Source organism: Zootoca vivipara, chromosome 3, assembly GCF_963506605.1.
Source record: "Zootoca vivipara chromosome 3, rZooViv1.1, whole genome shotgun sequence".
NCBI lineage: Eukaryota > Metazoa > Chordata > Lepidosauria > Squamata > Lacertidae > Zootoca > Zootoca vivipara.
In genome coordinates this window covers 27,613,188-27,634,730 of record NC_083278.1, presented here as the reverse complement: position 1 = coordinate 27,634,730, position 21,543 = coordinate 27,613,188, and the positions used below count along the sequence as shown (strand labels likewise).

Genomic DNA, 21,543 nt, shown 5'->3' with positions numbered 1-21,543 from the left:
GGGAGCACCGCTGGTTAATAGACCATAAGGGTGGGGCCATTCCCAGGTTCAATTCTTGGCATCTTAATTTGATTGATCAGGTAGCTTGAGATGAGAAGGAACTCTGTCTGGGACACCCATGGAGCAAACCTCTGAGTTCATTGAGCCTCTGGTGAGCTTTTAAAGTTGTCGTCGACCCCAACCCAAATTCTTGCGAATGTATCTGAAATTAAAGTCAGGAAATATCAATTTTTAATCAATAGTTATTGATCATCAGTCAACATTACAGTACTAGGAATAATGAAGTGTAAAAATACTCATATATTGTGGAATCACCTTGTTAAATACAGAGGTTTCTTGCTGGCAAAGGGTGGGAAGGGGTGTGTTGAACCTGTACATTTCTGAGGCTCATTGTTTTTTGTTTAGTCGTTTAGTCGTGTCCGACTCTTCGTGACCCCATGGACCATAGCACGCCAGGCACTCCTGTCTTGCACTGCCTCCCGCAGTTTGGTCAAACTCATGTTCGTAGCTTCGAGAACACTGTCCAACCATCTTGTCCTCTGTCGTCCCCTTCTCCTAGTGCCCTCAATCTTTCCCAACATCAGGGTCTTTTCCAAGGATTCTTCTCTTCTCATGAGGTGGCCAAAGTATTGGAGCCTCAGGCTTCACGATCTGATGCTCATATTTTGTAATTATTATTTTTTGCACAATACCTAGTAAACTCGTTTTCCCCTTGTAGGTGCTTTTCAACCCCATGGTCTTTAATTCACCCCATGCACAGTCCCATTGACCCCAGGAGGTCAATATCAACCACTTAGCAACACTGTGTTCTGGAGAGTTTGATTTTAAGGTTTCTAATTTAGGCTTCATTAAAAGTAGTTGCGACCCACTGCAGATGTGTTTGTGGTCCTGATCCTGAAAGGATGGATGATTGAGTGATGAGAGAATATACATGTGAGAAAGAAATAAAAAGTTTAAACTAGGCGCAGTAGCAGACTCATTTTCAACAATACAAATAAAAATATTTTGCTAACCGTGTTGAGTTCAGTTGATATAAATGGAACACCTTGTTTATCGATTAATGTGCTGCGGTTTCAAAAAGTTGTTATGATGGCATCTGGCTAGCTGTGACTGTATCAGCGTGACAGTCTAGTTGAGAGTTTTTCTTCTCATGCATTTCTCATGAGGACAGAATGGAGTCAGTGCTATCTCAGAAGTATGTGTTCATCTCCACCCTATGAATTATTTGTGCCGCTGCCTGCAATTTATTTTGCTTTCAATTTCTTTTTCTGTACGTGCTGAAGAGCATCATCCATATGGATTTGAGCAGCCAAGTGTTTGTTTGGATGAAGGCTATTTAACACCAGAAATGTTCTCCTCGAGTTTTGACTCATCTGTACAGCTTTTATGAATCCATAAGGAAAACAAAAACAGCCAGTACATCTTCCATATGAACAAAGCTTGTGCGCTCTGCTGATGAACATGTCTATCACAGGAGACATCTTTGCAGTCTCAAAACACCTGGAGCGCCGAGTTTGAGGAAGCCTGTGCTAGAGAGAGGTAATTAGGATAATTGTCCGGAGGTCCTCTATATCAGTGTTTCCCAACCAGTGTGCCTCCAGATGTTTTGGGACTACAACTCCCATCATTCCTGACCACTGGTCTTGCTAGCTAGGGATCATGGGAGTTGTAGGCCAAAAACATCTGGAGGCACAGTGGTTGGGAAACACTGCTCTATATCATGCTAGAGCCTCAAGAAGCAGGTGGGTGGATAATCTTGTTATGACCTATCACTACTAAATGTTATTTCCACTATCCCAAATCTGCAACATCTATGGCCAAGATTTTATACCAAGGTGGGGACCTCTCTCTTTTTTTCCTGCTGAAGGCTGCATTTTGTGGGAGGGTGTTGTTTTGGGTGCCACATGCCAGCTGTGGGTGTGAACAGAGGCAAAAGTAGGTGATATGTGTAACATCTCTGCCTGTGTCTGTCCCCACACCTCTGTGTGTGTGAGAAAGGGAGAGTGAGAGGGAGGGAGAGACTCCATCATTTTGTAAGGATCAGCTTCATGCTTTTAAAGGAAATGACTTAGAACTAGGCAGAATACAAGCAGGCACAATTGAAATGTTGTTGTTGTTTAGTCGTTTAGTCGTGTCCGACTCTTCGTGACCCCATGGACCATAGCACGCCAGGCACTCCTGTCTTGCACTTGAAATAAGTAGATGCTAATCTCTGGCAGCAGTGGAAAGTTTAGAGGAGGGCATTGAGGGAAGTAAATAATGATTAGTAGACCTGATTTGTGACCTGCAGAGATCATAGGAATAAAACAGCATTATGTAGCTCTGCCACAGGTCTCAGGAACACAAATGTCAAACATGAGCATTGAGGTGCGGAGTGGTCTGCCAGCTGGGAGGAGTGAAAGAAAGCGATTAAAACATTGTAAATTAGCCTTGGTGCCTAGCGTTGGCACAAAATCAAGCAAGGCCTGCTGTGTTCCTAAACAGAACAGGGTTGTCTGAGGTGGGCCATAAGATAAGTGTCAAACATTTTCTCTTTCTCTCTTGTGTATGGGCGTATTGAAAGACAAGCCACCTGAGCACAAATTCCCACCTGGTGCTTCTGAAATGAGGGACAGATGTTTCACCTGCAGCTTCTCTGACGTGCAGAGCTGCCCACATTCAGGATAAAAATAAGCGAAATTCTGGATGTATCCATCCTAGCGAAGGCAGAGCAAAAATAATATTTTATTTTAAAAAATAAAACTTTTTTGAGTTCAGGATGTTCTGGGCCTTTGGATATGGAGCTGCTTTCAAGCAGCATTTTCCGATCGTGTGGTGTTTACGCTGAGAGATGAAAACAACACATCTTCTCTCACCACCAGCTAAACAATAATATGGCTGATGACTTGTTTCTGAGCGCTTGGCAGATTGTGGCAGAAGCCTTTGTTGTACACACCTTCGCAAGGGACATAGAAAGTTGCCTTATACCAAGTCAGGCCATTGGTCTATCTAGTTTAACATTGTCTGCACTGATTGGCAGTGCCACTCCAGGGTTCCAGACTAGAGATGTTCCCATTCCTGATTGAAGTGCAGAGTGTTTGAGGACCGGGACATTTGCAGGGAAACCAAAATGCTTCTTTGTAGTACCTATTGGTACTACAATAGCTATTGTACTACCAACCTAGCTATTGTACTACCAACCTTACTATATGCTTGTGAAACACTTATAAACGCCACCTCCAACTCCTCGAAAGATTCCATCCACGGTGTCTCCGAAAATTTTTACACATCGCTTGGGAAGACAGGCAAACTAATATCAGTGTACTGGAAGAAGCAAAGATCACCAGTGTTGAAGCAATGATTCTTCAACATCAACTTTGTTGGACTGGTCATGTTGTGCGGATGCCTGATGATCGTCTTCCAAAGCAACTACTCTATTCGGAATTTAAAAATGGAAAGCGTAATGCTGGTGGTCAACAAAAGAGGTTTAAAGACTGTCTCAAGGCAAATCTTAAAAAATGTAGTATAAACACTGACAACTGGGAAACACGGGCCTGCGAGCGCTCCAATTGGAGAACAGCCTTTACCAAAGGTGTCATGGGTTTTGAAGTAACTCGATCTCAGGACGCAAGGGAGAAATGTTCTAAGAGGAAGGCATGCTTGGCAGATTCACACCGTGATCAACTCCCTCCTGGAAACCAATGTCTTCACTATGGAAAGACGTGTGGATCCAGAATTGGCCTCCACAGTCATGGGCGTAGGCAGGGGGGCAGGAGGGGGCAATTGCCCCCCCTAGAAGCAGGGCCGCTGGCCAGCCTGCCCCGCTGCCCGCCCAGTGCTGTCTCCCTTCTCCCTGGCTGGCTGTGGGGCGGGCGGAGGAAAAGCCAGGCAACCGCTTTGCGCGGCTCTGGGGCTTTCCCTCCACCTGCCCCGGCGATTGCAGAGGGGGAGGAGGGGATCGGAGCAGCCCGATTTCAGGCTGATCCTGGCTCCCCCTCGTCCCTGCCGATCACGGAGGGGGAGGAGGGAGTCGGAGCAGCCCGATTTCGGGCTGATCCTGGCTCCCCCTGGCCCCTGCCGATCGCGGAGGGGGAGGAGGGAGTCGGAGCAGCCCGATTTCGGGCTGATCCTGGCTCCCCCTGCCCCTGCCGATCGCGGAGGGGGAGGAGGAGGAAAGCTGGCAAGGGAGAAGGGAGCTTTCCTTGCCCTGCTGTGGCCCCTCCCCCACCCCTTGCCCCCCCCTGATTTTCATCCTGGCTACGCCCCTGTCCACAGTCACTTACGGACCCATTGTTAAAACCGTGTTTATGGAAGACAATCTTACTTGGCTACGAGTGATCACCAAAGAAGACGACACTGATTGGCAGTGCCACTCCAGGGTTCCAGACTGGAGTTGTTCCCATTCCTAGCTGGATTCCAAGGGTGGAACATGGGACCTTCTGCATGCAGACCGATAAGCAAATTCAATTTTTATTACAGCAAAAGCCAGCAATACAGAATATCATCATTCCAAAGGAAAGAAAATCAGCAATAACATCACCAGAAATAGAACAATTACACAAAAGGAATTCGCAATGTGTCATTCAATTGAAGGGATTTACGTTTCTTAATAGCTAAAGTGCAGAATTTGGCCACGTCATATGACACTGGGCTTGAGGAATCTTCCAGAAGGAATTTTTGTAAGATTTCGGGGGGGGGGGGAATTCCAAATAATATTGTAAAGGTGTAAATTTTGATAAAAGGGGTAAAATAAGTCGAGCTCGTTCTTCAGTATAAAATTCACAAAATAAAAGAATGTGAGTGACAGATTCTACCTTGTTAGACATGCAAGGGCAAAGGCGCTTCTGAATTGGTACCCGCATAAAATTGACGTACAGCACCGCTGAGGGCATTGCCTCAAAGCGGGCTCTAGAGAAGGCCCATCTATAAGCTTTGTTAGTGATGCTAGATAAGTAAGGGGCAGCTGTAAAATTAAGCCACGATTTTAGACATCTATAATTCTCTGGGAGTAATCATTATTTTTGCCTTGTTCAGAGTTCCATTAAAAAGATCTTCAGGATTTAGGCCAATTTGTTTGATCTTGTTAGTTATTTGCATAAGCCAGGGTGGATAGGGAACTGCAGCCAGGAAATGAGGTAACATTCCTTTGGATTGTAATTGATTTTCAACCAGAGGGATATTGCTTACTCCCAGACTTTTAATTCCACTCTGGGAAGTCCTGCCTCTTGCCTTAGCACTGCATTAGGTGTGCTCTTTGGGGTACCGAATAGTGATCTTAAATTTTTTGATTGTATTGTTTCAAGGGTCTTAAGATTGGCAGAAGGTCCGATTTGAGAGCCATACAGGAGCTGGGCTAAAGATTTTGCCTGAAAGACTTTTAGGGCCATAGGAAGGAAGCCGGCGCCTTTCCTTCTGAATAATCTAAGGGTGGGATTTGCACTTCTTCCTGCTGAAGTAGCTGATGCGGTCAAGTGTGTTGACAATTTGGCATTGTAGGAGAAGGTTATGCCTAAATATTGGAAGATCTTAGTTTGTTCTATGGCGTTTCCCTTTATACTCCAATTGTCTTTCTTAAAGGAACGCAGACCGATAAGCTACAGTTCTTCCCTCAAACATGTAACCAACATAGTGTGGGAGATTCTGCTCCAGTCGGGAGATCCCACCTTTGACTTTTGTTCTCCTTCATATTGCATTTGCTGCTACGCAGTAGATCTCCTGTTCTGCCCCTGCATCCCTCGCTGGAAATTTGTCCACGCTGCAACAGCTGAGGCTTAAGTTCAAGTTGCCTCCTGAGCTCTGGACTTCACAATATACTTGAGCTAGTGACTCTGAGATAAAACCCAAGTGGAAAAGAAGTGAGCTTGGTGCTCAATAGGCTTCACACGAAAATAAGCCACCTTCATAAAGAAAGCAGCACGAAAGGTCCCAAGGTGAAAGAGCTGGACAGCTCCTTGTAAAAAAAGATCATAAACTCGTTACAAAAAGAGGACCTGCTGGGTTATCCTCATGAGATCAAGCTATCAAAACCATAACTCCCTTTGAAACGCCAAGTTAAATAGGCTGTTGTTGTTTAAACACTTTATGGCCTTAAGGCATCATAATTATTTAGTGCTTTCAGGCTTTGGAAAACAAGTATCGGATAGCGACAGCAGGGAGGAAACACGGTTTTATCTCATCTCTAAAAGAGAAGCAGGAAATGTCTATACAGTAGTACACTTCCTTCTCTGCCCTCCTGAATACTATCAGTGGGCATGTACACACCATATATTTAAAGCACATGTGCACGCATGCACGCACACGCATGCATGCACGCATGCACATGCACACATAAAATAATCCTAGGAGTCATAGTTTAAGTGTGCTGGGAATTGTAGCTTTGTTGGGGGGGGGATACAGTTTCCAGGATTTGGGGGGCAGGGAATGTATGGTGTGGCGGTGGCACAGGACAAAATACTTTGTACTCTTCATGCCTCATGGTGGCAGCAGCAGCAACAGCAGTGGGATCTTGGGAATGGAGCAAGCTGTGATAAGAGAGGGAGTTTGGGGGACACATATTCCAGGAGCTTTGGAATACGTAGTTGTCCACAGCCTAGTCCATGCTGTTCTTCTCACTCCCACCTCAGTCAACTTGGGGATGGGGGAGAGGCTTACTGCTTTTGCAATGCTTGGAGGAGATTTAAAGACCTGGAAGCAGACTGCTTTCTTCCTGGATGCCTGCCACTGTCCTTAGAGCACGCTGCCTTTTTTGGACATTAGCTGAACATAATTTGCAGGACTGTCCTGATTTGTACTGTATTTCTTTTGCTGAAGGGGTATAGAAGGAAGCAGGAATAAATGGCATGCTGAGAGGGATTAATTTGCTCTTGAGGGTAAACACTCCATCTCCACAGCTGCAGGTGTGTGTGTGTTTGTGTGTGTGTGTGTTCCCCGCCCCAGGAAAGCATTTCTATTCCCTGTGCAAATGGCCAATTGGCACAATGCTCGAATCTAAAAGGTCATTTGCCAGTTAGTTTACATTTGCCCATCAAAAGAGTCGGGCTAGGAACTGCGTTTCGTTCTGATTTATTATACTTGACGAAAAACAGTAGAAACAAAAAGCTCTGTTGGCAAGGGGTGTTGGTGCTTTGTTCCTGCGCAAATGTGCTTGTGGTATTTTACTGGAGAGAGTAGCCATTCAAATACCCTTTGTTGTAGCTTGCTTGTGGAACGCAGCAGTGCCATGCTGAGACCATAGATAGCTACACAGCCCTCGCATGTACTCTCATGTGTAGCTGCAGTATACTGAGCCAAACCATTGGTACATCTCGTGTAGTACTATGTATTGCAACTTTGCAGCAGCTATGCAGGACCTCAAGCAGATACCCCCCCCCCCAAACTCTGTTACCCCAAGACTGTTTTAAATTGCAGAAGCCAGAGATTAAAATTTGGGACTTCATGCATTCTAAGTACATGCTGCAGCACCATCTGCAGGTGCTGCTATGGGAAGTTTCTGCATGACACGAATGGCCCACGTGGTGTTCATGTTTGCATTTCCACCATGATCTGGTAGTCGTGTGATGGCGGCAACAGACCCTTGGGCCTGTGTGATGTGATAACACAGCCGTTCAACTAGGTCTATGTGACCAGTATGTAGATTTTGTGCTTTTACGTGGGGAGTGGGCTGCTGCCAATCTGCCTGCCAACTAGGCGCTCTGCCATCCATGCATCTCCAGCATGCAGGAGAAGCAGCTCTGTGCATGTGATTCTACACAGAGCTCCTTCTCAAACACAGCAAAAGCAAGCATGGTGTGAGCCTCGAGGTGTTAGGAGTGAGGCTCTCCTACATGGTCATGCAGCCCTCTTGAAGGCAGGGTTACCTAGACAATGCCCAGAGATTTTGCCAAGGATTAGGATCCTGCCATGCAGAGGTAAGACACAAGAACATTGAATGAGCTCCAGCTAATATGCTTTGCATGCAAGGATGAATCAGAGCAATATGAACTAGAGAGCAATGAATGGTACAGCTGGATAGCTCAGTTGGCTAGAGTGTGGTGCCGATAACACCAAGGTTGCAGGTTCAATCCCCGTAAGGGTCAGCTGTTTATTCCTGCATTGCAGGGGGTTGGACTAGATGATCCTCAGGGTCCCTTCTAACTCTATGATGATTCTGTGAAATGACATAGAAGCTTATGGGCTTCTTGTGGATCAATAGTGGATTCCCTCACAATGTGTCGAAATTAAATAATGGTATGCCCTTATCACCCTTATTCTCAGTAAGAAAACATAATGGCTCATGTATCGTCATTGCACTGAACTTCTGAAAAGTGGTTTAAAGTCAACATTCATTTTTTCCATACTGTTACTTTCCTTTTTTCCAGTATATAAGGCAGGTCCTCAACCTAAGGCCCGGGGGCCGGATGCGGCCCAATCGCTTTCTAAAGCGATTCCTGCCCGCCAACAGTTCGGGAATCAGCATTTTATACATGAATAGAATGTGTCCTTTTATTTAAAATGCATCTCTGGGTTATTTGTGGGGCATACGAATTCATTCATACTTTTTTTCAAAATATAGTCTGCCCCCCTCCCACAAGGTCTGAGGAACAGTGGACCGGCCCCCTGCTGAGAAAGTTTGCTGACCCCTGATATAAGGGATCAAGCTGTTTCTAAGATGTTATCAGATAGTAGAGCATATCGCTGGAGAAGTTTTAAGGTGTTTCATAGAGTGCATTGAAAAGACCATGCATCATGTATGGCAGAAGTGGTCCCACATTGCTGCCAAGGACTGAGAACCTTTTCCTGATTGCATGCTGAATGTATAAACTTAAGATTGCCAAACTTGCTAATTGGATGCCATGAAAATAATAGCAAATGCGAGAGTCCCTTTCTCCACAGGGCGGGGGGCGGTGGACACTCGAATGCTAACACTGGAAGGGTAGTCTTATTTTGCTTTGTTTTATAATAATTAAGTCCCAACTTTTTAGATGAATATTGCAAAGTTTAAAACAAAACAAAGGATGTGAGCAGTAAAACTACACAAGAATAAAATGATAATGATTTATTCTGCAGAGTGCAAGTTTGTAGTACCACTCTCGCCATCAGCCATGGAGATGGTGAGGCAGGTGGGGGGGGGGGTCAACTTGGGTGGTCTGAAGCTCCCAGGGCAGCTGAATAAAAGGGACTAGGTGTGTCAACTGAGTGTGTCCGTCACATCCATGTACTGTAGCCTGAATTGGTCCCTAAGACAGCGTTGGTAATCCTATACATGCTTACCTTGGAGTAAGTTCCATGGACCTTGATAGGGTGTGACCATCGGGCATGTTTATAGGATTGGGCTATATGGCTGTCGTTTGATGCATGCTTTCCTGGGAGTAAGCATCCTTGAAGATGAGGGATGAGTAAAAATGCAAATGATTGTGCTGCAAGTTTTTATTTTTCTTTATTTTGCAGGCTGATTGTTCCGCCATGAATTAGTACCACTTTTCTCTCCCACAATTTCTGTACCCATCTGTTTTTAATCTCATTCCCATAAGAATATCATGCTGGTTGCTTATAATACAATGTAAGGCGTTGTTGTTGTTGTTGTTGTTGTTGTTGTTGTTTTATGTGCTTGAATGAAAGACTTCAGATCACCCAAGGGGCTAGAGCACGCTTTGCTCACAGTGACAATATAGTAATCAATAAAGCTTGATGAAACAGCAGCATTCCGAGAAAGATTGCGAGTCTCCTTCCTTAAGTAGGGTACTTCCATAATAGGTGTGTGTGTGTGTGTGTGTGTGTGTGTGTGTGTGTGTGTGTGTGTGTACACGTGTACGTGTATGCACACGCACATGCGCGCATGTGTGTTTTCATAAGTTGTCTCCCGTAGGGTACAGACAGACTCTGGCTGAAATCCTAGCTCCACTTACCTGAGAGTAAATCCCATTGACTTCAATAGGATTTACTTCTGAGTAGGCATAGTTGGGTGGTGCTGTGGTCTAAACCACAAAGCCTAGAGCTTGCTGATCAGAAGGTCGGCGGTTCGAATCCCCGCGACGGGGTGAGCTCCCGCTGCTCGGTCCCAGCTCCTGCCAACCTAGCAGTTCGAAAGCACATCAAAGTGCAAGTAGATAAATAGGTACCACTCCAGTGGGAAGGTAAATGGCATTTCCATGTGCTGCTCTGGTTCGCCAGAAGCGGCTTAGTCATGCTGACCACATGACCCGGAAGCTGTACACAGGCTCCCTCAGTAAAATGAGAGGAGTGCTGCAACCCCAGAGTCGTCCACGGCTGGACTTAACGGTCAGGGGTCCCTTTACCTTTAGGCATGGTTGGACTTGTGTAGTTCATATTTAAACTTCGTAGCAGGATCTTCAGCTGCGGTGTGTCATCATCTGCCATTGTTGGCCGTCTCCCGTCATGCAGCATTTGTGTGAGGTTTGGCCAGCGCATACTGCCTAGAGAACTTTGCACTTTTTAGTCCTAAAGCTGAGATGATGATGTTGTTTTTTATGTGAATTTAAAATAGCAGCTAACTAAAACTAGGCATTAATTGTTGCATAGCATAAAGATGCATTCACAGCCTTTCCCTTGGCTGGGATTGGCTCCTGCTCAAAGTCTTACTGATCCCCATGTCTGGAGCTGGCAAGGAGTTTTTGCCTCCGGTCAGATTGGCCAGTAACCCTCAGTGGGGTTATTTTTTGCCTTCCCCCGCAGCAAAGTGAAATGACTTCTGCTTGCAGATGTCAATTCGAGCTATTTGCTTCGTAATTGCCCTTCTGCCACTGCACCTGCCTTTTGCTTGTGGTCTAAATTTGTAGCAGAGGGAGTAGAGATGGAATGCAAGGATAACTGGGGAAACTTGCCCGCACTGTCATGAATTTGAACTCCTTGCCCCTTTCAATTGTAGGGATCTTTTGGGAGGGAGGTTTTAAGGGCACAGAGGAAATGTGATCATACGACCCTTCGATTCCCAGGTCTGCCTTTTAAGACAAAACAGTGTTTCAAACAGTATGCAGGAGAGGAAGGGAAAGTGGATTAAAATACTGCTCACATCCACACCATTTGTTTAAGCACTGTTATATCACTTTAACTGTCATGGCACCGCTCAAAGAAGCCTGGGAACTGTGGTTTGTTAAAGCTGCTGAGGATTTTCAGGAGAACCTTACCAAACTACAGATCCAAGGATTAACAGGGGAAAGCCATAACAGTATGAGTGCTGTAAATGTAGGCTATGAATGTGACCATAGTTTTTTTTACATCCTCACCCTGTATTTGCATCACATCGCAACTGCTACATCTAGGTTCCTTTATGTTTTTCCATCCATTATGTATTTGGCTTGCCTTTGGGTTTTTTCCCTCTTGGCAGCTACCATTCCTGCTAACCTGTAATGTTGCATTGTTCCAGAACATTCTGAGGGGGAAATAGTGACCAGCGCACACACAAAAATGGTGCCTGCTATCACCCACAGCATGCCCCAGAACAATGCAACATGGTGGTCATTCTTGGAGGGAAATGAAAACCATCAGTGGGTATTGCTCTCTTTTTTTGTGATGGCCCTCATTTTCTCTCAGAAAAGTGTTTAGAATTATGCTTTCACAGAGTTTAGATACAGGGCAAACGTATTTCTCTCGGAATGTTCTGGAATAATGCCACATCTGTTGTATACCAAGAAGAGAAAATGGAGGATACCACAAGACAATTGCCAGAGTCAGTTCCACTGCTGTCACCAAACCAGGCTATGGCAAAAAAAGGAGTGGTAGAAGAAGTTAAGACAAAAAAAAAACACTTTAAAAAAGTGGGTAGTGAAAACGAATGTACTGAAAAGTAATGCACAGTGAAACAAATGATTATAACAAATGAAAAGCAAAGAAAAAAATATTGTATTCCTTTGATATCTGAAGAGCCAGTAAAAAAGAGCACAAACCAGTACTCTTTCCTCCATTGGGAGAGCATGTGACACTTAATCTGAGGGTTGTGGGTTTGAGCTTCCCATTGGGCAAAAAGATTCCTGCATTGCAGGGGTTGGACTAGATGACCCTGCCTTGTGGTCCCTTCCAACTTTGCAATTCTATGTTTCCATTATCGGTTTTGCATACAGCATCCCTTGATACTTTCATAGAATTGTAGAGTTGGAAGGGATCCTGAGGATTCATCTCGTACAACCCCCTGCAATGCAGGAATAGGCAGGTGTCCCATACAGGGGTCAAACCTGCAGCCTTGGTGTTATCAGCACCACGCTCTAACCAACTGAGCTATCCAAACTTTGCTCCATCTTTTTGTCCTGTCCTGGACCTGCAGGGTGGGGGTAAAAATGGCTTTCAAAGACTCTGGAGCTACTATCTCCATTTCTAGAGAAGCAGTGTGCCTCTGAGCTATCTGCCTTCCTAATCTCTTTCCAAAGTGGCATAATTTACACATTCCTGCTTGCTCCAGGCTGTGTCTTAACTGAAGAAATACCAGTAATTACCATTAATAAAATGAGTCATTGCCATGTTGGATGTCATGTTTAATAAGAACTGTTGGGCCCAGAGATAGTAGCAGTGAGCATTTGACAGTTTTATTTAGCATCTCCCCACCACCTTTATATACTGTAATAAAGTTGGTCATAATTATTTGACCCTATATGTGGCAAACAATTTTTTGCTTGTACAATGCTTGGCAAACACACACTGTGTGGCGCAGTGGTTGGATTGCTGTACTAGGGCTGAAATCCCCACTCAACCATGCAGCTCAAGGGTTGGGGGACCTTGGGTTTGCCATTCCAAAGGGGGGAAGACTCATCTATGCCACCCTAAAATCTTTGGCGAAAGTGTGGGATAAAAATATAATTAAAAACAGCCAAAATAAAACAATGGGTTTAAATATTGCATCATGGTTTTGGCATTTGTCCCTCAGTCTAATTGTTGCTTGTTTTATGCTGTGATAGTGAGGCCTACTGTACAAATACAGGAGAACAGAAAATGATGAGTATAATAACAATTTTAAAGAGATAGCTTAGTTTGGTAGAGCACAAGACTGTTAAATTCAGGATTGTGGGTTTGAGGCCCACGTTGGGCATTGCAGGGGTTGGACTAGATGACCCTCGTGGTCCCTTCCAACTCTACAATTCTATGAATTCCAACTCTTTGGTCGCCATCACAGTGCCCAGCCCTATAGGCAGTCTCCAGCTGTCATGTTTCATCAGCAAACAATTTTTTGCTTGTACAATGGAACTTTTCCCTTGAACCCTGCCTCCCCCCCCCCAAAAAAGAAAATCTTCTAGGAGTTCCCCCGACTCTCCAGAGCAGATTTAGGGAAGGTTTGGGCGCATGCAGGGCAAAAAGGAGGAGGAGAAATTCCACTGCACAAGCAAAAATCCTTGCATTGGTGGGATGTGTTAGTTGGAAACCGCCCCATAAATATTTAATTATATACAGTAAAATAAACATATGGCCAGCGGGGGGGGGCAGAGGAGTCACGAGCCTGCCAGTATGACTACAGTCTCCACTTTGTGCTTCAGAGGAAACTTCCTGTTTCACCTTAAATAATTTTGTGCTCTGGGTTTTCCTTCAGAAAGGCTAACACAGAAACACTGAGGGCACAAGAGACAAAAATTCTTAGTCTTAAATACTCTGAAACTAAGCACTCTCAGGTACCCTCCCTGAAAAACGGGGACACCGTCTTCTGGGGCCATACTCATGTGCGAATCATGTGACCCACACAAGTTCATGGCACCAAAGGATGCACTTTTTTCAGGGTGAGAGCGCGGCACCCAACATGGCCGCCATGCTCTCACGCAAAAAAAATGGGACACCCCAGTTTATCTGGACAGTTGAGGGCTATGGTTTCAGGCACAAGGCTGAAATGTGCTTCCCATTGTAATTCAGAAACAAAGGTGTGCCTCAGCTCTCAGAAGTTTGGGAGATGTTGGTCTAGATCAGGGGTAAGCCAACTTTTTCTGCAGTTTGCCGACCCATGGTCTAGATCCTCAGAGAGACTAACATGGCCACTTTGTGGGGGAAAAGTTCCAAGAAAATGTGAATGAGGTTATTCAAATAAGTGCTTTCAAACCCCCAGTCCCAAACAATTACATTGAAATCATAGACACATTCTTCAGGTGAACACAATGGCATAACATGTTAAAGTGTGGTGGGAAGTGGTGCGCACATTTGTTGCCTTCTTTCTTATGCATTTGTTTTCAGGGCACCCAATACCCAATCCACTCCCCCAATGATGAAAATGTTGAATAGGGTTGCCATGTTTTCAAAAAGTGACAGTCCGGACACAAAACTAGTTGAGTGTTTTTTGGCCAAAGTGCTTGAGCTATTTTTATGAAAATTCATGGCTGAATCCCAGCTATGTCCAGGAAATTCCAGACGTATATCAACACACACACAATTTGGCATGGGTTTCTCCCCACCCAATTGGATTGGCAAGCTTTTGTGCTTTTTTGCCCCCTTGATGGTTCCCCCCATAGGGGGAAAACCAGCCAGTTGCATTTTGTACAGCAATTGCACCACTGCATTCGAGCCTTGAAGTTCTAAGCATCATAAAGCCATTCCAGTGTAAAGCAGGGATAGCCTGGGCAGTTTAAAATCCTGTTGGTTCTCCAAGATGCTTTACTTAGCTGTCCAAATACATCACATCATAAATTGCCCAGTGATATACAGTGTTGTACTGATGAAACACAGGACATTAGGCACACAAAATACTTTTCCTCATCTTAAGAAATCAAGTGCTGTGTTGCTGTACTAATAGTTGATCATTATAAGTAGGATATACATTGCAATCACTTAATATTTATTTTGAAAGATTTAGAAGGCCCGCAGGTTTTGGTAAGTGTTCAGCTTTGGATATATATAGCATGCAACTTCCCTGTGAAGAACTGAAGGAAGTTACTTAAAGAAAATCATGCCCATTGCATTTTAATCAATACTTTATTTGCTGTTATATTTCTATCATTAACACATTGGCTCTGCATCCTATTCTCTGTTAAAAACGAAGGTGGAGTTCTCCGAACATTAAGGTCCAGAGGCTTCTTTACATTTGCTTTATCTCACAGAGCATCAAACATCTCAAGTAGCATTTTGCTAGGCAGAACACGTGCTTTAAAGTGACCGTTCAGTTTAATTTTTCTTTCAAGCAGCACTTCCCAACTAGAGAAACATTTGACAGAACTTGCTCTTTCAGTGTTGTTCTCCTCCCATTCCCCTTTATTATTATACATTTTTTGTGACTCTAAGAATTTACATCCAAGTGTTATATTTACTGACTGGTATGCTTTTTTGACCCCCCTGAAATGTTTACAAAGGGATCTGAATCAGGATGCAGTCCTTACATTTGGCCATACATTCATTGTGTTCTTGTGTTTTATAAACAATGGCTTACTAAGCTGAGATGGCGTTGCTGAGGTGTGTGTGTGTGTCTACACACACACACACACACACACACACACACACACGTCTGCCTATGTATAAATATATGCACATGAAAAAGAGAGGCTGACCTCAAAGGAGTCCCTTTTATTCTTATTTCAAGACGAGGTTGTCACTTGTATTCCAGATTTCCACCGAATGGAGGCAAATTCACAGCCTACTTACAGCTCTGAAGTCTGGTTCGGTGGTGGTTATTTGACAGGAGGTGAATGAAGGTGTCACTGTTGGAGAATTTGAGGTGGCTGCTCCACCGGGAATCTTCCTTTTCTTTCTCCAGAAGAGATGCAGGTGCACAACTGGGACTTCCACCTTTCTTGTTATCGCCTGCGTTGAGCTCCATCAGTTCCAGTTCGTGCTTGGCAGCTGTCTCCAACACTCTCTGCTTGTTATAATACCTGACAAAGTTATTAATGATAGGGTGGATCGGTAGTGCAATGGCTATGACCCCGCAAAGGAAACTGATGGCAGCGTTGAGCTTTCCCAACGTGGTCTTTGGGTAAATGTCCCCGTAACCCACCGTGGTCATGGTTATGATGGCCCACCAAAAGGACTGGGGGATGCTCTTAAACATTGTCTCGGGGTGGCTTTGCTCTACCGTATAAGCGAGGGCAGAAAACACAAATATCCCAACAGCCAAATACATCAGGAGGAGCCCCAACTCTTTAAAGCTTCTTTTAAGAGCGTACGTCAAAGTCTGTAGACCCGAGGAGTGCCGTGCCAGCTTGAAAATCCTTGCGATCCTCATGATCCGAAGCGCTTGGATGGCTTGCTGCACGTTCGTTAGCTCCATCAGTTTGGCACCTAAGTGGGTCAATATCAGGCTGACGTAGAAGGGAAGTATTGCGAATATGTCAACTGTGTTCATGAAAGAAAGAGCAAAGTGCAATTTGTTAGGGGATGAGATGAGTCTGAGGACGTACTCGAGAGTAAACCAGACTATGCAAGCTGTCTCAATCTTATCCAGCGCTGGGTGCTCAACAGATTTTCCTTCAGAGTCCTCCACCTGCAATTCTGGGATGGTCCCCATACACATCACTACCGATGAGGTTAGGATGAGTAGAAAAGACACAACTGCTATTACTCTAGCTGGGTACGAGGATTCTGGTTTTTCCATGAATTTCCAAATGTACTTTTGGCATTTTTTCCAGCTGTTTTCGGTGGCGTCCAGTCCCAAGTCGTCCAAAATCAGCTGGACCCTGCGGGCAATCTCTTCTAGCTCTTCCTTTTTTTCACTGAGATTAGTTTTGCAGCAGTCATCCAGGAATTTAAGATCCACTCTCCAAAACTCCATTTCGTTCTTAAAACAAATGGGACATATCCCTTTCTTCATGTGAACCTCCCCGAAATAATACAGATCAGTTATGCATTTAAAAGCATCCGGATCTCTGTCGAAGTAAAATTCTCTCTTCCCAGGATCATAGTCATCGCAAAGTGAGAAAATGGTGTCATATCCCCCTGATAAACAGTTCACAAGCTCTGCTAGTCTTGTGTTTGGGTACTGATTGAGATGGTCTCCGTACAGCACCTGCCTCACCCCGCCGACATTGACGACAATCTCTGTTTCTTCACTGTTCTCTGACCCGTCACTTTCCAGCTCTTGAAAACTAATGTCATCTGCCATTTTAGCGTTATTGCCTTATTTCCAACAGCCTTCGCCTCCCACAAGTTATTACGGGAGAAGCTTTGCGATAAATCAAGTCAGCTGTTCATTAGCAAAACCTTAAGTGGAAACGACTTTGAACAGGATTAGGGGGGAAAATAGACTGCCAAAAGAAAACCTGCAGGCTGCGAAACCTTGTGAAGTCTGCAACAAGCTGCAGTGGGGAGGCAAGTCATCTGTCTGCTTGCGTGTGAGAGAGCGCGGTTGTTTGACTAGCAGCAATTGCTCCAATAGATTTGAACGGGGGGGGGGGGAGGAGAGAGAGAGAGAGAGGGAGAGGGGAACACTTAAGGAAACTCACCCATTGCTGTTTTCAGCTTCTCTTTATTTCCTGAAATGGCATTGATTTGACATCGGAGATTTGGGTTCCTACAATAAGTCCCTTACGCCTAAATAACCAAAAAAGTGAATGAAACAGTTCTGAGAGAGAAAGAGAGGAAAAAGAGACAAGTCCCACCAGCAGCTTCTGTGTTGTCTTGGCTTCAGAAAGGCTCACAGAGGGAAATCTGTTGTTTGCATTTTGCTGCAAAGGTATTCTGGAGTATTTCAGCAGCTCCCTCCTGCAAGGGCTTGAAGTGTGCGAAGGATAAAGTTGGGCTTGTATCCCCCTTGCTGTTTATAAGCACAGTAGGAATTCCAGGCTGCCGTCAAGTGCTTTCCAAACTCTACCCTCTTCTGGTGAAATGCAGTAAAAGCAGGAGCAGTACTGCAAGGTGGGGATTAAATACCATTGAAGGGTATCTAGGGATGTACAGTGCTGTTTCCTTTTTTGCATGTTTATTATTGGGGGGGGGTACATATTCTTGAACAGTCAAGGAAAGAAGCATTTGTATATAATGTGTTTAAGGACTATAGGATGTATCTGGAGAAGAAAAGATTCTGGAGGAGAAAAGTTTTTTCTTTTTTTCTTTCGAAGAGGAATTTACATCATGGGAGGCCAAAATGTTGCTGCTGGTTCCTTTTTACCTGCCTCTCTACTGTCTCTCTCTCCGAAGAAGAAACTACGTCCAACTCAAGCCAACTAGGTGGAGGAACAGATTCATTTCAGTGCAAGAGTAGACGTTATGAAGCAGTGAGAATTTGGCAGTGGGCAAGTTTTCAGAACAACCTTCCACCATGTGAGCACAGTTGAGTTTCCGCCTTTGGGTTGCTGCCACCCTTGCAGAGATCAGTTACACTAATGGTTAAATTTTTTCTATATCAAACTGAATTCCTATTTTGCTGTCTCTTGCAATACCTCGATCAAGTGGGCAATTTTACCAGTCTTTGACAGGGACCTTCCTTTGAGGTGTTTGGTTTGGTTCTTTGTTTTTACACAATCAAGCTATGTATAAGTTTTATGAAATTAATAAAATGAATGAGTGACTGTCACAACAGAACTTGGGCGCCAATAGCTGGTCCAAGACACACCGAGCAAAAATTCAGCTGCAGAAGTTCTCATGCATTCATGGGAAACAGCACTTCCTCTATTTCTTGTGCTCTCCAAGTTATTTCACGCAGGGTACATGAAAGGCTCATAATAACGCAGTGGGTTTTAATCATTCCCTTTGTGATGTTAAATGAGCTTGTTTTGCTAAATTCTGGGGCTTGTTTTCAATGACCAGTCAAGAGAGCCACACAAATAAATTGCTTGCAGTTGGTGGTTAAAACAACAGCATCCTTTGCTCCAGGCCAATGTGCTTTCAATCTGCTAGGTAAACAAACAAAAAAGAAGCCAAAGCAACCACATTTTTCAGGAATGTTGCCCCCCGTAGTTTGGGCATCCTTATATTCCGGCGGATAAGACGACTGGGTGTATAAGACGACCCCCAACTTTTCCAGTTAAAATATAGAGTTTGGGATATACTCGCCGTATAAGAAATACATCCCGGCGTATAAGACGACCCCCGACTTTTGAGAAGATTTTCCTGGGTTAAAAAATAGTCTTATTTTTTATTTATTAAAAAATAGTCTTATTTTTTTAAAAAGGCCTCCCATTTCTGTGCTTCACATGTGAATGAGGCAGGCATGTCTTATCTCATCTGGTTTGGCCCCTAGTTTGATGCAGTGCTTCTGGTTGGAAATAAGGTGTTTGCACTGTGGGCCGGAGAAGTGTTAGCAGCAGGGCATGCCAGACTGCTGAGACCCCAGAAGCGGTCCAAGGGTAGTCCATGCTGTTGCTGGGCTGACCTGCCTTCCTGCTAACCTAGCAGTTCAAAAGCATACCAGCATGAGTAGATAAATAAGTGGCGGGAAAGTAAACAGCGTTTCTGTGCGCTCTGGCTTCCGTCACGGTGTTCCATTGCGCCAGAAGCGGTACGGTCACGCTGGCCACATGACCCAGAAAGCTGTCCTCGGACAAACAGCAGCTCCCTTGGCCTGAAAGCAGAGATGAGCACCACACCCCATAGTCAAATTCGACTGAACTTAACTGTCCAGGGGTCACAATGGCCTCCCCTCCCCACTGTAAAGGTCTTCCTTTTTAAAGAAGCCCATGGCCTACAGGGAGCTCTTCTGATTCCTATCTGACATGTTAATGATAGATGGTTCTAAAATAACCACGCAAAAGGTTTTGCTGGGCTAATTTAAGCATATAAGCACATTCGAAGGAATGCTGAATGCATGCCAGATGTAACATGTTTGCAAAGTCCAGTGGATGTTGAGGAGCTGCACTAGATAAGCCAAGAAGTGATATTTGCAAAGTCAACATTCTAAGTGTGACCAGTTAAAATCAACACACTGTAAGTTCTTCACACCAATGCAAAGTCTCCCTTGCCATTTGTGCAATGAGTATGCAGTGTCCCACTAGCAAACTTGCTTTCAAACTTCTTTTAAAGCACATGGCTTCCCCCAAAGAATCTTGGGAACTGTAGTGTTTTTCCCCCCCAAGGGTGGTGAGAATTGTTTCTCTGTGGGTGTAAAATACGGCCTCTGGGGTTCTTTGTGGGGAAGCTGTGTGCTATAAAGGCATGACATGGATGTGACCTGAATTAGGAGTTAATTATCACATAACACAAGCCAAGTTCATGACAGTTTGTGTTTTCTGTGTCACTTAATTCATTTATTTATTCCCCTGCCTTCAATTTCTCTGCAAAGTCTCTGACATAGGTGCCAACTACCAGATTGAAAAATCCGGGATCGGCACGGCGCAGCACCGGAAGTCGCGCTGCAACCATTTTTGGAACTGGGCAGAGCAGCACCAGAAGTTGCTTCTACAGATGCTCTGACCATTTCCAAAATGGCCGCAGCGCCAGAAATCGCTTTGCACATGTCCAGAGATTCCAGACATGCGCAGAAGAAGCCTCCCCAGGCCGGTAAGAATCCGGGGGGGGGGGGTTACGGGGTTGTTTTTTAATCCGGGCTGCCAGCGGGAAACGGCTGGAAAAATGGGGGTTTCCCAGGGAATACGGGAGACTTGGCAGCTATGGTCTCTGAGGACATTGGAAAACAAGGTACCAAAACAAAAAACTAAAGCAATGCTGTGCCCACGCACCCATAATTTTGCTTGCACAGGAGAGATCCAACCCCCTTTTTCCTCTTTTTTATCAAGTTTACCAGTGTGGGGGATTGAAAAAATGTAAAAGAAAAAGCTAGACTGCTGGATAATTACTGTCACTTGTGGGATGCTCTGAACAAAATAATTAATTATGGCATGGTCCTATAAATAATTCCATAAATCAAGCAAAAAGCAAGGCATGAAACATATGGTGCATACTTCCTGAAACATTTCTGCATCTTACTCATACCATTAAATGTACAATTTCCTCTGGAAGTACCAGTTATTTGCAAAGATACGTAGCTATAGGTAGAAATAGATGTTTAAAGAAAATCTGCTGTAATTATGGAGATTTTTTTTTTTTAGTTCTTTTTCCTTTCCCAGGGCAGATTAATCTACGTACTTCTTGTTGGCAGATATATATTATTCTGTCTGTCAATCTAATACATTTCCCTCACTTTCCGTCCAGAGCATTCATATATGGTGCCTCCCACTTTATCCTCACAAGATCCCTGTGGGGTAAATAAAGTTGAGACAAACAGGCAAGGTTGCCCAGTAAGCTTTGTGTCAATCAGGGATCCTATTTCCTTCTTTGGTTTTGCTCTCACTCAACAAACATGATGCGGAGTGTCAGGATTAAATTTTCATTATGATATTCAGTGATGTTGCCCGGGAGGGGGGGGGAGCAGCCATTGGCACGAGCATTGCCATCTTTTTGGCAGCAGACCCAGGATTTTCTTACGATTGCGGAGGCTTTCTTATCGGCTGCTGAGGGATTTGTTGACTAGTTATTTGAGTGGCGGGTCTATTGTGTTGTGTGAAGCTTGGGCACTTCTAGCTGGTTGTACATTTTTCATTGTATTCTGTATTTTTGTCGTGGCAGTGCAAGTTGCATGGAGACCCTCTTGGTGTGTAGGGTGACAAAAAATAGGAATGTTAATAGTAAAAGCAAAAAATGTAATCTGGGACTTTTTTGTGTCATAAAGTCATGCCTGGTGTCTGTAACTTCCGAGGACCCTCTTGATGTGAGACGTATGAATTGTCTCTCCCTTTGGAG

General features: G+C 44.4%; 1 protein-coding gene across 1 annotated transcript; it reads right to left on the bottom strand.

Annotated features, from left to right (window-relative positions):
* Positions 1-12,096: 12,096 nt before the first annotated feature.
* On the bottom strand, positions 12,097-17,585 carry KCNF1 (potassium voltage-gated channel modifier subfamily F member 1). Its single transcript, XM_035109851.2, has one exon. It carries the CDS (start codon positions 16,970-16,972, stop codon positions 15,509-15,511), a length of 1,464 nt encoding a protein of 487 aa, XP_034965742.1. The 5' UTR covers positions 16,973-17,585; the 3' UTR covers positions 12,097-15,508.
* Between the last annotated feature and the right edge of the window lie 3,958 nt (positions 17,586-21,543).

Bases quoted from the DNA above. Each gene is read 5' to 3' on its own strand.
- KCNF1 (XM_035109851.2), bottom strand. From the start codon at position 16,972: ATGGCAGATGACATTAGTTTTCAAGAGCTGGAAAGTGACGGGTCAGAG.